This window comes from Diabrotica virgifera, chromosome 6, assembly GCF_917563875.1.
Source record: "Diabrotica virgifera virgifera chromosome 6, PGI_DIABVI_V3a".
NCBI classification, from domain to species: Eukaryota; Metazoa; Arthropoda; class Insecta; order Coleoptera; family Chrysomelidae; genus Diabrotica; species Diabrotica virgifera.
Window position 1 is genome coordinate 138,891,928 of NC_065448.1, and position 14,034 is coordinate 138,905,961.

Sequence of the window (14,034 nt, forward strand, 5' to 3'; positions counted from 1 at the left end):
TGGGGGCGATCACCCCCACCCCTCTCAAACCAAGTGATATTATATTTGAAGATTACAAAAATATTCATTTATTTTTATAGAAATACTTATATTAATATTATTTTTATAAGAATGACTTTTTATGCTTTAGCGACAGTGGCGGATCCAGCATCGTTAAGAGGGGGGTGCCAATTGGTTAAATTTCTATAAAAATAAATGAATATTTTTATAATCTTTGAATATAATATCACTTGGTTTGAGAGGGGGGGAGGTGATCACCCCCATCACCCCTCCCTGGATCCGCCACTGCGTAGCGACTACCTAAGGGTAAATATTGTGCTGTTAAGGTAGCATTAATGCAATAAAATGCATGTAGGTGGCGAAAATTTGCAAAAATTTATTTTGGGTCACCACTGTGGCTTTGGGGAGCAAAGAATGTAAAATGTACATAAGTCATAATTTGTAGGTTACACTGTGTTGTTTTATTTTGCATAAGTACTTTATCAATAAAACGAACAGATGACGAAAAAAAAAAACAAAAACTCGAGCCCGCCAAAGCATATATGAGGTTTACGGCGCCACTGTGCCGTAACGGTTGCTTATACGAAAAAATGAATAGAACATAATTTTTAGAGTAAATAGTGGTCTTTAACCTTGCATAAGTTTTGTTTAAAAAGAATACATAGGTAATGAGAAAATCGTAAAAACATGCTCGCCAAGGGATAGGGGTAGTTTCTGCAGTATATTTTCAAGGATACGGGTGGTTTTCGCAGAGATGTTGCAATAACCATATATATTTTTGAAAAGCACTATTGATGAAGCATATGCCCACATGGATCAAAAAGCAAAAAACAAAAAAAAATTTCAGCCCCCCATTTTATTTATTTTTTTTTTGCTTCAGGGGTTGCACTAGGAAATTGCTTTTGATGTCCGTGCATGGGTAATAATAACGTCCACAAAATGATGTATGAAGCATATTAATAAAGGGCATTGTGTGTGAAGGATTCCAAGAAAATCAATTTATTTATTAATTCTTCTTTTTTTTTGGGTGGTTCCGGGGAAAAAATGGGAATGCATTATACAAATTTGTAAATAGCACGAGTACATTGGTAATCGCTGAAAGTCTTTTTACTCTAGCATAGACGGTTCAGACGGTATAAAAAGAGGTTTTTTAAAATGTAACACCCTGTAATTAAAAAAAGGGCAGTTACCCTTAAGTAAAACCTATACCAAAAAATCAGTCAATTATTTGTGAATAATTGCCGCAGGATTTTTTCTTAATTTCCGTTACAGTTAGGGAAAAATATATTTTTTTTAAAAACATCTTTTTTAAAAACTTGTCAACTTTAGGGCGCCACCCCCGCTAAACGGTGGATGATAGAGAGATGGTGTTGGAAATAAATCGTAGAAAATATAGTCCTCTTCATATTTCTATAAAAGAAATTTTTTGTAAAAGTTACAGGAAGGGCTACGTTCCGCAAAAACCAAAAATTACCCCCTTTAAAGGGGTGAAAAGGGAGGTTCCGGGGCGAAATTTTTTCAGAAAAAGTTAGTCTTATAATAAGCACCCCTTGATATATCAGAAAAAAAATAAAACCAAACTTGTGTCCATTTTGCAAGGTTCAACCTTTGTTTCCTACACTAGTTAGTAGATTCCCATTTCAGCAACTCTTGAAAAGTGTCTTTCCAATTTTAGATGTGACTGTATACAATGAAGTAGATAACATATTAAGTATACAGTGATGAGCGCGCTAATAACCGGCAAAATAACGCAAAAGATGGAAAACATAAGGAATGGGAAAAAAAGAGATGAAACTAGTGGAGGTGGAAATTATCGTTATAAACGTATAAATAAATAACATTACATTGTTTCCCACCTTTAGACGTCTGTGATAGGAGTATTTTATAAAATTCTACTGTCACAGTGACAGTTGTCATACTCCTCGGTTAAAGTCCTTTTACCCTATGACGGCCGATACGCAATTAAGAGATGATCAGTGGGCCTCAAACAGTGGGGCGTTAATAGATTTTACTGTATCAAAGGCAAATAAAATGATTATAATATGTATGTATATACAGGGCGTGTTAAAAGAAGTGGGGAATATTTCGATTACTCGAAATTATTATTCGTAGAGCGAAAATTATACGAATGGTTTTGCATGCAGTAAAATTGGAAAATACTTGCCAAGTTGCTGGTATGTCAAAATTTAAATAAAATACATCCAAGACTTTAGTTTCTGCAGACACTGTATTAAATATAACCTTGAAACAAATTGGCACTAAATCACTTCCGAGTTTTCAACAAAACAAAAGGTTTAAACACGTGTAGTCCAGTAATTAATACCAAAGCTATTGAGAGTATGCAGTCCAGTAATTAGACCGAAGGTACTTTATCGTTTAACTAAAACACACCTCAAAGTCCGCGTTACTATCTGAATTGTCTATCCGAATAATTAGAGGCCGGACCTCATCTATAACTCGCTCGGTTTGAAAAGACTGAACGATTATGTCTTCCGTATGTCTAATACAATTTTTCCATTGTACTGCTTTTATTTGTTCTAGCGATTCTTTCCATAAACTAAGAACGCTAGCGTCATCTGTTGTTTTGGATGCATGTTTATCATAAAAATTTTTGGCTATACCCCAAACTAACTGAATTGCATTATAGTGGCAATGGTAGGGCGGAAGTCGAAGAACTTCATGGCCATATTTAAGAGCCATTTGGTCAGTAACAAATTTCTTTTGAATTTTGTGCTCTCCACACCTTTGAAGTAAATCAACTTTTAAAAATATGTCACTGTGATAAATTTGCTTTTCTGTCAACCACAACTGTATTTTTTCTTTTGTCCAGCTGCTTGAAGGAAATCTCTCTTCTACTCTCGAGTGGTAGGATGCATTATCCAACACTATTATGGATGGTCGCTCCAATTTTTTCAACAAATTTTCTTCAAACCATTCTTCAAAAATATTTGCATCCATATTTCCATGGTAATCACCTGTATCCTTTGTGGACGAAAAAATTAAACTAGCGTCCGGAATAAAACCCTCATCATTTCCAGCATGAAGTATAATGTAGCGTTTACCATTACCGGAACGATTAGAAGAATAACATTTCGTGGTGCCATCGTGCCAGGATAATTTTGACATATTTCCTTTAGCGAAAATCCAAGTTTCATCTAAAAATACAACTTGCTTCGGACTATCAGACGTTTTATTGTTCATATATTTTCTTAAAAAATGCCACCGTTTTGAAACAACATTAGAGAGTTCACACAATAAGTACTTGTCTATTATTTGTCTTTTTATATAGATAAAAAACCTAATAAATGTTTCAGCACTCTCCACAAACTTTTTAAACTAATATCACACAGTTCCTTGTCTTTAATTTTTTGTAACACAGCACTAATTGTTACATGTTCTTTGGCTTTATACATATTGTATATAATATTTTTAATTTCAAGTTTAATTGACTGGTGCAAATCTAAAGTTTTTGGATGTCGAAGATTTCTCTTGCTTACTTTATTTATTTCATACTCACTCATGTTATTGAATGTCCTCTCTGAGATACTGCAAGCATCGTATGTGCGTTTCTGAACTGCCATAACAGATGTCAATGGACCCATATTATTTTTCTCCAAATTGAAATACCTAACTTTCGACTTTCAGAACTAAACGCCGTTCTTCTGGAGACAACACTCTACGTTTCTCCAAATTATTCATTTTACTTTAAAGTACCGCTTCACTACACTACTATAAAAAATAGGTATGCTTCGTACTTGGGGTCCGGACAAATAATCCCCAGAAATTATCCCTGGACAAAAAATCCCGGACAAATAATCCCCACAAATTTTTTTGGCCAAAATATCCCCACAAAAAATCCTCAAGAAATATTTGTTGCTGAATAGTTCTCTAAAAGTTTTCCCGAAATTTTACCAAATTTCGAATTCCAATTCCATGCTGAAAACTTCAAAATTTACATGACAAAAGAGTGAGTTTTTTTCAAAAATCGTGGAAGACATGGGGAATGAGCTAAGGCCCCGTTCTCTTGACAGACGCTTGATAACGCGCGTTTTGATAACACTCGATTACAACTACTTACATACATTTTACTTAAGATCGTTCACATGCTAACGCGCGGTTTAGGTCATTAAAACACGGGTTGGCATGTGAACAGTCTCAAGTAAAATGTATGTAGTTGTAATCGCGCGTTATCAAGCGTCTGTCATGAGAACGGGGCCTTAGCTCATTCCCCATATCTTCCACGATTTTTGAAAAAACTCAAGGCCCCGTCTCACCATCAAATAATTGACAGTAATTTGATCAAACTTGACAGTCAAACTTGACTAGTGACACAAACTATACATACTAACTGTCACTTTGTGTCACTAACTGTCAAGTTTGATCAAATACCTGTCAATTATTTGATGGTGAGACGGGGCCTTCACACTCCTTTGTCATGTAAAATTTGAAGTTTTCAGCATGGAATTGGAATTCGAAATTTGGTAAAATTTCAGGAAACCTTTTAGAGAACTATTCTTCAGCAAATATTTCTTGGGGATTTTTTGTCCGGGATTTTTTGTGGGGATATTTTGTCCAAAAAAATTTGTGGGGATTATTTGTCCGGGATTTTTTGTGGGGATTTTTTGTCCGGGGATTATTTGTCCGGAGATTATTTGTCCGGGGATTTTTTGTCCGGGGATAATTTGTGGGGATTTTTTTTCCGGGATTATTTGTCCGGGGATTATTTGTCCTAGCTTCATGTACTTATATACAACTACTACACCTTAAAAAGGACGAGGGTTGTACAACAGACGAAACAATCGAACACAAATTACACAGGCCAACCATGAAAAAACTTTTTTATAAGATTACCTCTATCTTATGTATTTTAGTGTGCTGAGTCCGAAAAGCGCATTAAAAATGCTGTATCACCCACCATTATTTTACAATTTAACATTTAAAATTGCATAATTACCTTTGAAACCAAGATGACTACTAAGGAAAAAGAAGCTTGTATTGCATTCAAACAAGTTGTAACCAAGTTTTTAGGTAATGTGAAAGACCCTAACTATGACCTTATATTAGCCAATTTATTAGATAACTTTTTTAAAATATTAGATAAGATTTAAGATTTGGGATGTCAAACGAGCCTCAAAATCCACCTTTTGCACTACCATCACCATCTTGATTTTGTCCCTGAAAATCTGGGTGATGTTAGTGAAGAACAAGGCGAACGATTCCCCTAGGATATCAAGGTGATGGAGAAACGATACCAGGGACGCTGGAACAATAATGTGATGGGTACTTACTGTTGGTCACTTCATTGGGAACAGCAGAGTGCTTCGCATAGGAGAAAATGCTACTTCAGAAGTTTTAAATAAAAAAGAGAAAGAAAATACAAAAGCATTTACTCCTGAAATGATTGCACAGGCCTATACTATTACAAAATAAGAATTAGATAAAAGGTTTTATTCTAATACAGTCGAACCCGCTTATTGGAATAGCCTTCGTGCTAAGCAAAAGTATTCCTATAACCGGGATATTCTAATAACCGATCATTTGTGGCTAGTAGAAACGTTTCGGGGCCTTGAATTTCTATTCCTTAAAGCAGGATATTCCTGTAAGAGGTATTCTAATAAGCGGGTTCGACTGTAATGTATAATTTAAATGTATTTCGGTATTTTGTCTTTTTCAAATTATTATAATGTATAATAAACCAGTGTCATATTGTGGGAAAACTGTGGGTGATACGTAAAATCTAGTTTCAGATTCTTTTTTAGCGCCAAAAAATACATAGGATTCACATACAGTTGAGTCCACGAGTCTTTACCCGTGCGTCATTAATACCTGGTGAGATAAAACACATACTTTTTATTTAGCATCATTCTCTTGCACGCATGAAATTAATGACAAAACAGCTGCCGCCTGTTATTTAAGAGGCTACAGTAGCGATTAACAGGTAGCAACAAACGCGTTCCAAGATTGTGGCTCTAATTTTGAATATTTTGTCGAGATATTTGGCACACATATTCGTAGTATAATAAAGAATGGCGGTACGGAGCCCAATTTCAGAAATAAGTTAGTGTGTGGAAATTACTCTATAACTAAATAAAATATTGAAAAAAGGAGCCTGTACCGCCATTAAGAAAGACAAAAAATGCACTTTCTTCAAATAAACTTTTTTATCCCATGCCTAGATTTTGTGTAATCTTGGAACTACTAAAATTTTTTATTTCTAACAAGAAATCGAACATATTATAACTAAATAACTAATTAGGCAACATAGAGAAATTATCACTGTCATTTTGACAAACCTGCGTCAGATTTTCTCTAATCTGTTCTGTCATCTTTATCGATAACTGTTCAGTGCAGTAGTGTGTTAATTTAAGAATTCGTTTTTGTTGTTTCATAGGAAAGTACTGTTTATTGATAGTTAATTTATTATATATTTGTTGTTGTTGTATAAGTTGTTGGCCTCTTTGAAAGAATAGCTTGTTGTTAATTGTGAGTTTTATTTATATGTAGGTAGTAAAGTATATTTTACGTAAAAATATTTCGAATGCTAATGCTAGTATATAAAGTTTTAGGAGGATTTTTTATTCTAAAAATATTATCAATAATTTAACAAAATGGAAAAAGTAATTCAAACGAAAAATAAAGTGAAACCTTCCAAGAAAAAGTCCATTAAAAACCGTGCCAAAATTATGCGAAAATCGAAATTTGTTTCGCTTCACAACAAAAAATGATTATCTATTATTGTTTTATTATTAGATATTTCATGCAAATACCTTTCTAAATACCTATCTTAACATAAAATGTTCACCCATTTTGGTTTATTTTTATAACCCAGCAAACAGACCGACGTGTTAATTACGTGAATTTCTGGTACATTTGTCACCAAAATACGTAAATTGCTTACGTGAATTTCACGTGAAAATTTGGTTGGAATGTCACATTGAAAATACGTCTTTAAATTACGTGAATAACTCGTCTTCAATAGACGTGTTATTCACCTTAAATACCAATAAAATGTTTCGGGAAATTCACGTTGCAAATACGAGTTGATTAACATATCTTTTAGGGAATGTATATATTAGTATTCACGTGAAAGATACGTCCTCGGTTCACGTAAATAATTCGACCTTAATTAACTTACTAATCATGTAATTATTATCCTCATATGACATAAATAAAACAAGCCTATAAAGTATTAACAATGTATTTATTTAGTAGAATTTAGAGACTTTAAAACATTTGTCTTGTATAATTATTATACAAGATAATGAACCAAAAATGCTACCGACCTAAAGACGCATTAAAAAATTTGCCAACACAAAACACAACACAGGTCACTTTTTATTTTGACGATACTTTCTTGTTTTTTCACGACACTTCAACCCTCGAGCAGTGAGGTAAACGTTAATACGAAAGGCATTATTATAAATATAAATAAACCCGCCTAAAATAAAACGAGGGAAATAAAGCTCTTCACGTTTCACTTTCACTTTTTGTTGTGAGAAATGTGAGAAGCTGATATTAGAGGTTATGCTCATCGATTATAAAAATCGATTATTTTTAAATTACAGTTAAACTATTCTACTTACTTTAAATTAGTATTACATATTTTCTTTTTGTTTTTAAATTTCTTCTGCTATTACCTAATTGGTCTTACTAAAAATCTATTTCAATACCAGAATAATATAAAAAAATAATCCTATCGAAACGTATCTATTATTCGATAAATCGATTAATTTAGTTTTCGAACCAACTATGTTAAAGTGATAATCACGTTAATCACGTATCGTGGTCACGTGATAGTATTTAAAGGAGGAGAAAGGCTTGGTAGTACGTCATCACCGCGCGCGATTTGAAAATTAGACTCGACATCATTTTAGCTGTGATATTTTTAAAGAAAAAAAAATAACAAAAATAGCTTCAAATCAAGGTTGGATTGAAATAGTTATGCTAAATGATTTTAAAAGCGAAATCATAAACTTTTTGTTTAAATATTGGTATTATTTACATTACTTTACGTGGAATACATCAAATTTTTCGACGTCCATAAAATACAGGGAGTAAAATTCAAGCGATACGTATTTAACCAACACCGTTGTAAAATTTTGTTTTCAAAAATATTTCTCAAAATTTAACCAAAGGAAGTTATTTCTGTTTCGTGATTATTACGTGAAATAAACGTACCTTTGCGATGTAACCGACATTCACACCTATGATAAAAAACATGTACAATATTCGTCATTATGATTTTATATTATTCTAATGTCAAACATGTATAAAGGAAGCAAAAATATATTGGTGAATGATTTGGCACTGAAATACGTTTTTTTCCCGTCATAAATCTCCGAGTTACGTATTCGTTGAAATTTGCCGTAAATTTAACGTAATTATCACGTAACTGGGCTCAAACCTGTTTGCTGGGAAATATCTATTTATTTATAATAAAATCGTTTTCTATTACTTCCATTTAGCGCAACTATGATATTGTCAAAATATTAATCTTTAGATAATGTCAAAGATTACCACTGTTGCCAAAGTTTATGATACTATCTCCCGAAGTTATATTTTGTTGCTACCTGTTGATCGCTACTGTTTAGTCTTAAGTAAAAACACATGTTATTTTTATGTACGATTAAGATTCAGTGTATTGAAAAGAGATAGGTACAAAGAAAGACGAATGGGGATGTCTTCACATATTTTAAGTACAATTTCTGACGTTTTGGTTTGTTTACTTTTGTGGCTGTCAGTTTGTTGAATTTTTTGCTGTTATTCTGTCGAGTTTTTGCATTTTGAAGTTTTCTATAGTATACAAACAGTTGTTTTCACAACTAATTTTATATTGTCCTTTTCATGATCATTTTTCAGTGCGTCACAAATGATAGGAAAAAGGGTAAGTCCGTGATAATACACATTTATGACATTTATTCTAACATGACATTTTAGTTAAATCTGACAGTTGTCACATTTTATTTTCAATTTAGAATAAAAACAAATCAAATGTGTTTCTTGCATTTATAAAATGGTATTTTCTTTGATTTGTATAGTCTTATAAATTATACAGATTATATTTTTAATATTATTATCTAATTTAAAAAAATTATTTTTTTTTATTATGGCGCCATCTATCGACAACTAGAATAATCACAGAACTAGAAGTAATCACCGACGTGCCTTTTTTTCTGTCATATACAATTGAATACGTTAGAAAGAAATCGAAAAACTGTGACGCACTGAAAGATGATCATGAAGGCCGCGTCCCACGATCAAATAATTTGATCAAACTGGTTTGAGCAAACTGAAAGTGACAGTTAGTGACGTCACATCCTGAGTGTTCATTGTGGATAATAATGAAAAATTTTAATTTTAAATAAAGTACAAACAAGTTAGACAACTCAATACAAAAAATTTAATCAAACTAGACTGATAGTGAGAGCACAGATTTTTAGAATTTCAAAAAAACTGCAATTGTGACGTCACTTTGACGTACTTCCTCAAGTACGTCAAGTTTGCTCAAACTGTTTGATCAAATTATTTGATGGTGAGACGCGGCCTTGAGAAAAAGAATATCGGAGTTAGAAATTTTGTGATAAGTTTATGTTATTTTAAGATAAATTTTGACGACGTACAAAGCTAACCTCATTGTTGACACTTGTGTTTAAGGTTCCGCCAAAGTGAATAAAATATAAAAAAAAAATGTTATTGAATTTTTTTATAAATTGTTTATTTATTTATTAATCAATGATAATAAAATAATTTATTAAGCTACTTCAAATGTAGCTGTAATGATGCACCAAAATTTTAAAGGAAAACTTTTTGCCGTTGCATTCAGTAAATTTCCGACTTATTTCGTATGCTTTAAATGATGACGCACGGGTAAAGACACGCGGACTCAACTGTAAGTTTGTAAGAAAAGTTTTATAAAAAGATTTTTTTGTTGGCCTATGTTATTTAACAGCCAATGCTATAATAACAGGCATAAACACTGCATTGATTGTGACTGCAAAAACCGTTCACATGTTTTAAATAAGATTTTTGCTGATTATATATTTTGCTAAATTATTAAACAACACCAATACAACCCACGACCATAGATTAATTTTTAACGATACCACAGATTAACCCAACACAGATGCGAAAGCTATGCTATGATGCCGGTACAAAAATTGGTAACCTTGAAACTAAGGAGCACAGTTGTTGTGCCGGTGTTTGTACCAATACGATTGATAACTTAAAAAATAGTTCATTTGGTCTATAATACTTACTTTTACACCTGATTTGATATTTACCATATTTACACTAAAAATTAAGACAAACAAAACTTAACAAAACATTGGTCATTTAATAAATTTATGTGTTAAACGAAAAAGGAAATAAAAATACAATAGGTAATTCTAGGTATGTTCTTAACAAAACAAGAGAAAGTTAACTAGCTGTTAGAAAAGTGACAATCGTTAAAGATTTATATACAGTTAAAGATTTATAACCCGCTTATTGGAATACCTCTTAAAGGAATATCCCGGTTTAAGGAATAAAAATTTGAGTTTCCGAAACGTTTCCACTGGCGTCCAATGATCGGTTATTAGAATATCCCGGTTATAGGAACAGTTTTGACGGGCACGAAGGCTATTCCAATAAGCGGGTTCGACTGTATATAAATGGTCATTTATTAAATTTCTGTGTATATTGAAAAATAATAAAAAGTTGCTTGGAAGTGAACACGATATAAATATAATAGGGTAATTTGGGAATTCTAGGTAGGTGTAAAACAAGAGAAAGTAAACTAGCTACAAAACAAAACAAAGTTTTGTCCTTAACAAAACAAGAGAAAGTAAACTAAGTATTATAAAAGTGACAGTCGTTTGGTGCCAGTAATTTGGGAATTCCAGGTATGGCCTTCCAGAAAAAAACCAGATAAAGTGTTGTTAATATAATAATTTTCAAGTTCCAGGTTATTTAATTATATAATCAAATTTAATTATATAAATAACGTTTAGTTGGTAAATAAAGAATTTTTTTCAAAAAGTGATAAGTTTTGGGTCCGAAAAAGTATAACGTGAGAGCGAATTGTTTGTATTCCTGAGAATATCATCTGGCCTTTGGGACTTTTTTCTGCAACAGTGCCTGAGTTTTTACAATTTCGGCCAATGATTTATTATGAATTTTGTCACATAATTTTTTAAACTGCTCTAACTCTTGTTTTGTGCCGTTTTGTTTTTTACATATTTTTCTATTCAAAAGTTTTCTTTTTAAAAACCTGATTTTACATTTCAGTTTATATTCACGTGGCAAGTTATACATAAAAGATGCTGGTGTTTGTAATGATACTGAAGGTGACTACTGTGAAATATCTTTTGTAATTCTTGTAGAAATGTGTCCATTTTTTTCCTTACTGGGGCTGATAGAAACTTGTTTAGAGGATATTACCTGTAAATTTTCCACCGCAGGCGTTATTCTATTAATCTGAAGAATCATATCCTTTTATTATTGAAATTATTGATATTTACCTAATTTTTTACCTGACAATATTTGAACTTTTTTCGGCGGCTCCTCAGACGTATTCGTGCAGATATCTTTAGATTCCGTAAAAATTGAAGGCAAAGCATTGTCATACAAGAGTTTTCGTCGTAAAGATGAGCATAAAAATTTATTTTCAAACTGCTTTTCGCAAATTCTGTATCTAATTAAATCTTCCTCTAACAAATCTTGTCTTTTAGTAGCTTTTAACCATAGCTCACTCTTATAACATAAGATGTTTTTTAATAAAAATTTAATGTCTTGTTAATATCTCTTTTATTTTTTAAGATTATTTTCACTATCTTCCATAACAGGGCGTTATTCATTCTTACTAGTAACTAAAATTTACTGTTTTCAAGACAGGATTTTTTTCACACTTATCAAAATATTTCTTGAAAAAATACTATTGGAACTATTTCTAACACACATAGCTTGAGTAACTATTTTATGTAAGTTTCGAGATTAATATAATTAATATGATATAAGTAATATGCCGCTTAATCAGTATTTAGAAAGTAAATCAATTTATTAATGACACTACATACCTTACTCCATCCTTTGGCAATCTAAAAAATGATATTCCTTGACCCGTCTTAGATGAACACCCTTCACAAATACAATATTCAACCATTTTTACAAATATACCAAAACTATTTAAACACACTTGATAAATAGAAAAAATTCCCAATAATCAGCCCGTCAATTTAACACTACAATAAGCGCATGTACTGTCGAGGTTCTTCAGGAACTGACAATAAGCTTAAGCCTACATACTAAGCGAGCTACTAAGCGGCTACCCGTTTGGTAACTCAAGGTGGGAGGAGTATACCAAAACTCGGTTATACCAGAGTTATCGCCTGGGTTTCGCATCTGTGTTGGGTTAATCTGTGACGATACACAGAAGTGTTTTTATGATGACAAGTTTGAGTTTGATCTACTTTGTCGATAACAATGTCATTAACAGAAAGATATTTTTAAATAGCATGAATCATTTTTCAATGATTGTGTGCCTTTAAGAAATACATACATACTAAACAAATTTTTAAAGTGTGAATAAAGGAGATTACATTTATTTACACATGGTATATACTCCTTATTTTTCAAATATGTTCTTGTAAAGGCATAACTTTGATTATTGGGTAAACCTACATTATAAAATACGTCAGAAGAAATAAAAAAAAAATAACATGTAATAAATTCACTGTTTAAATAAATATTCCGTACTTGTACTATTGTAATAAAATATTAAAACCAATAAACGATAACTTGTTGAGGAGTGCTGATTGAAACAACAGACCAGTAAAATGTTATTCATAAAGGTAGTGTAAAATATATCTCCGCTTATCTGCTCCGCTAGTAATAAACTTACCAGCATTTAATTGCAAAGCGGTCTTGTTAGCTGAAAAATACTTTACATCTAAATTATATGTAATATAACGTTATTTTATACGTTTATAACGATAATTTCCACCTCCACTAGTTTTATCTCTTTTTGTTTCGCAATGCATTGTTTTCCATCTTTTGCTTTATTTTGTCCGTTATTAGCACGCTCATCACTGTATAAAGAAATACATTGGTTGAAATGTAATACCTTTCTAGAAAAGTAAATATTTTAAGATTTTATTATTATCAGAGATAAGTCTAATGTGCGACAAACGAGAAATTTCCTGTATTAGGTACCTGTATCCAAATTGTAGAGATTATAAAACATTTTTTTTACTTACTTTTATTTCCTGTCTCAAGTGAATATTTATCTGATTCATCCTTCAATTCTATGCGATCTAATTCTGTGGATAGCTGAGTGGCGACGTATCTTTGGTCATATTCATCAAACTCCTTGTTAACTTCAACCTTAACTTCCATAATTATACAAATAAGGGAAAAGAAAAATAGGAACACTATATGGTTCTGAGTCTGGTCTCCAAAGGGCAATTGCCAGTTTACCACAATTATACTTGAGATAGGTAATTTCTCTTTGCTAGTCTATAAATTTTATCCTCGGACGTGTCACCAACTTATATCCAAAGGATTTTTAACAATACATATAACAATTTTTACACAATATAACAAAGGAAACTAAAATGAAACTAGTTGCATAAAAGGCTCCGAATCTGAAATTTAATATCAATTGATACTACTTCAATTATTGGTTAATGTACAACGCATTTTATCGAGTGCTTAATGTTAACTTTTAGTATTTTTCAGTTGTTAAAAATATTTTGCCTAAGTATAAAAATAATACAGTTTGTTTACTCGACATTCGACAGAGACACTTGGAGATACAATTTTCTGTGTTTCACATAGGTACACTTCGCGTCAAAAAAAAACTGGTACAACTCTATTAATCGTGTTTTTCAAGTTCTGTAATAGGGCTTTTCATCGATTGTCATTTGTTTCGAGCTTCTGTCATGTGTCACATAATATTAATATATCTACGCCATACGTCTTTGGTTTGTATCATTGGTATTACCAATAACGTATGACGTAGATATATTAATATTATGTGACACATGACAGAAGCTCGAA

At 31.9% G+C, this 14,034-nt stretch overlaps 1 protein-coding gene across 1 annotated transcript in view; it reads right to left on the reverse strand.

Moving 5' to 3' along the window:
- LOC126886904 (uncharacterized) overlaps positions 1 to 13,893 on the reverse strand; it is a 35,734-nt gene extending 21,841 nt beyond the window's left edge. The window contains exon 1 of the mRNA XM_050654043.1: positions 13,233 to 13,893. Within this exon, the coding sequence (XP_050510000.1) occupies positions 13,233 to 13,371 (139 nt within the window). The 5' untranslated portion in view covers positions 13,372 to 13,893. The remainder of the gene's footprint in view (positions 1 to 13,232) is intronic.
- Between the last annotated feature and the right edge of the window lie 141 nt (positions 13,894 to 14,034).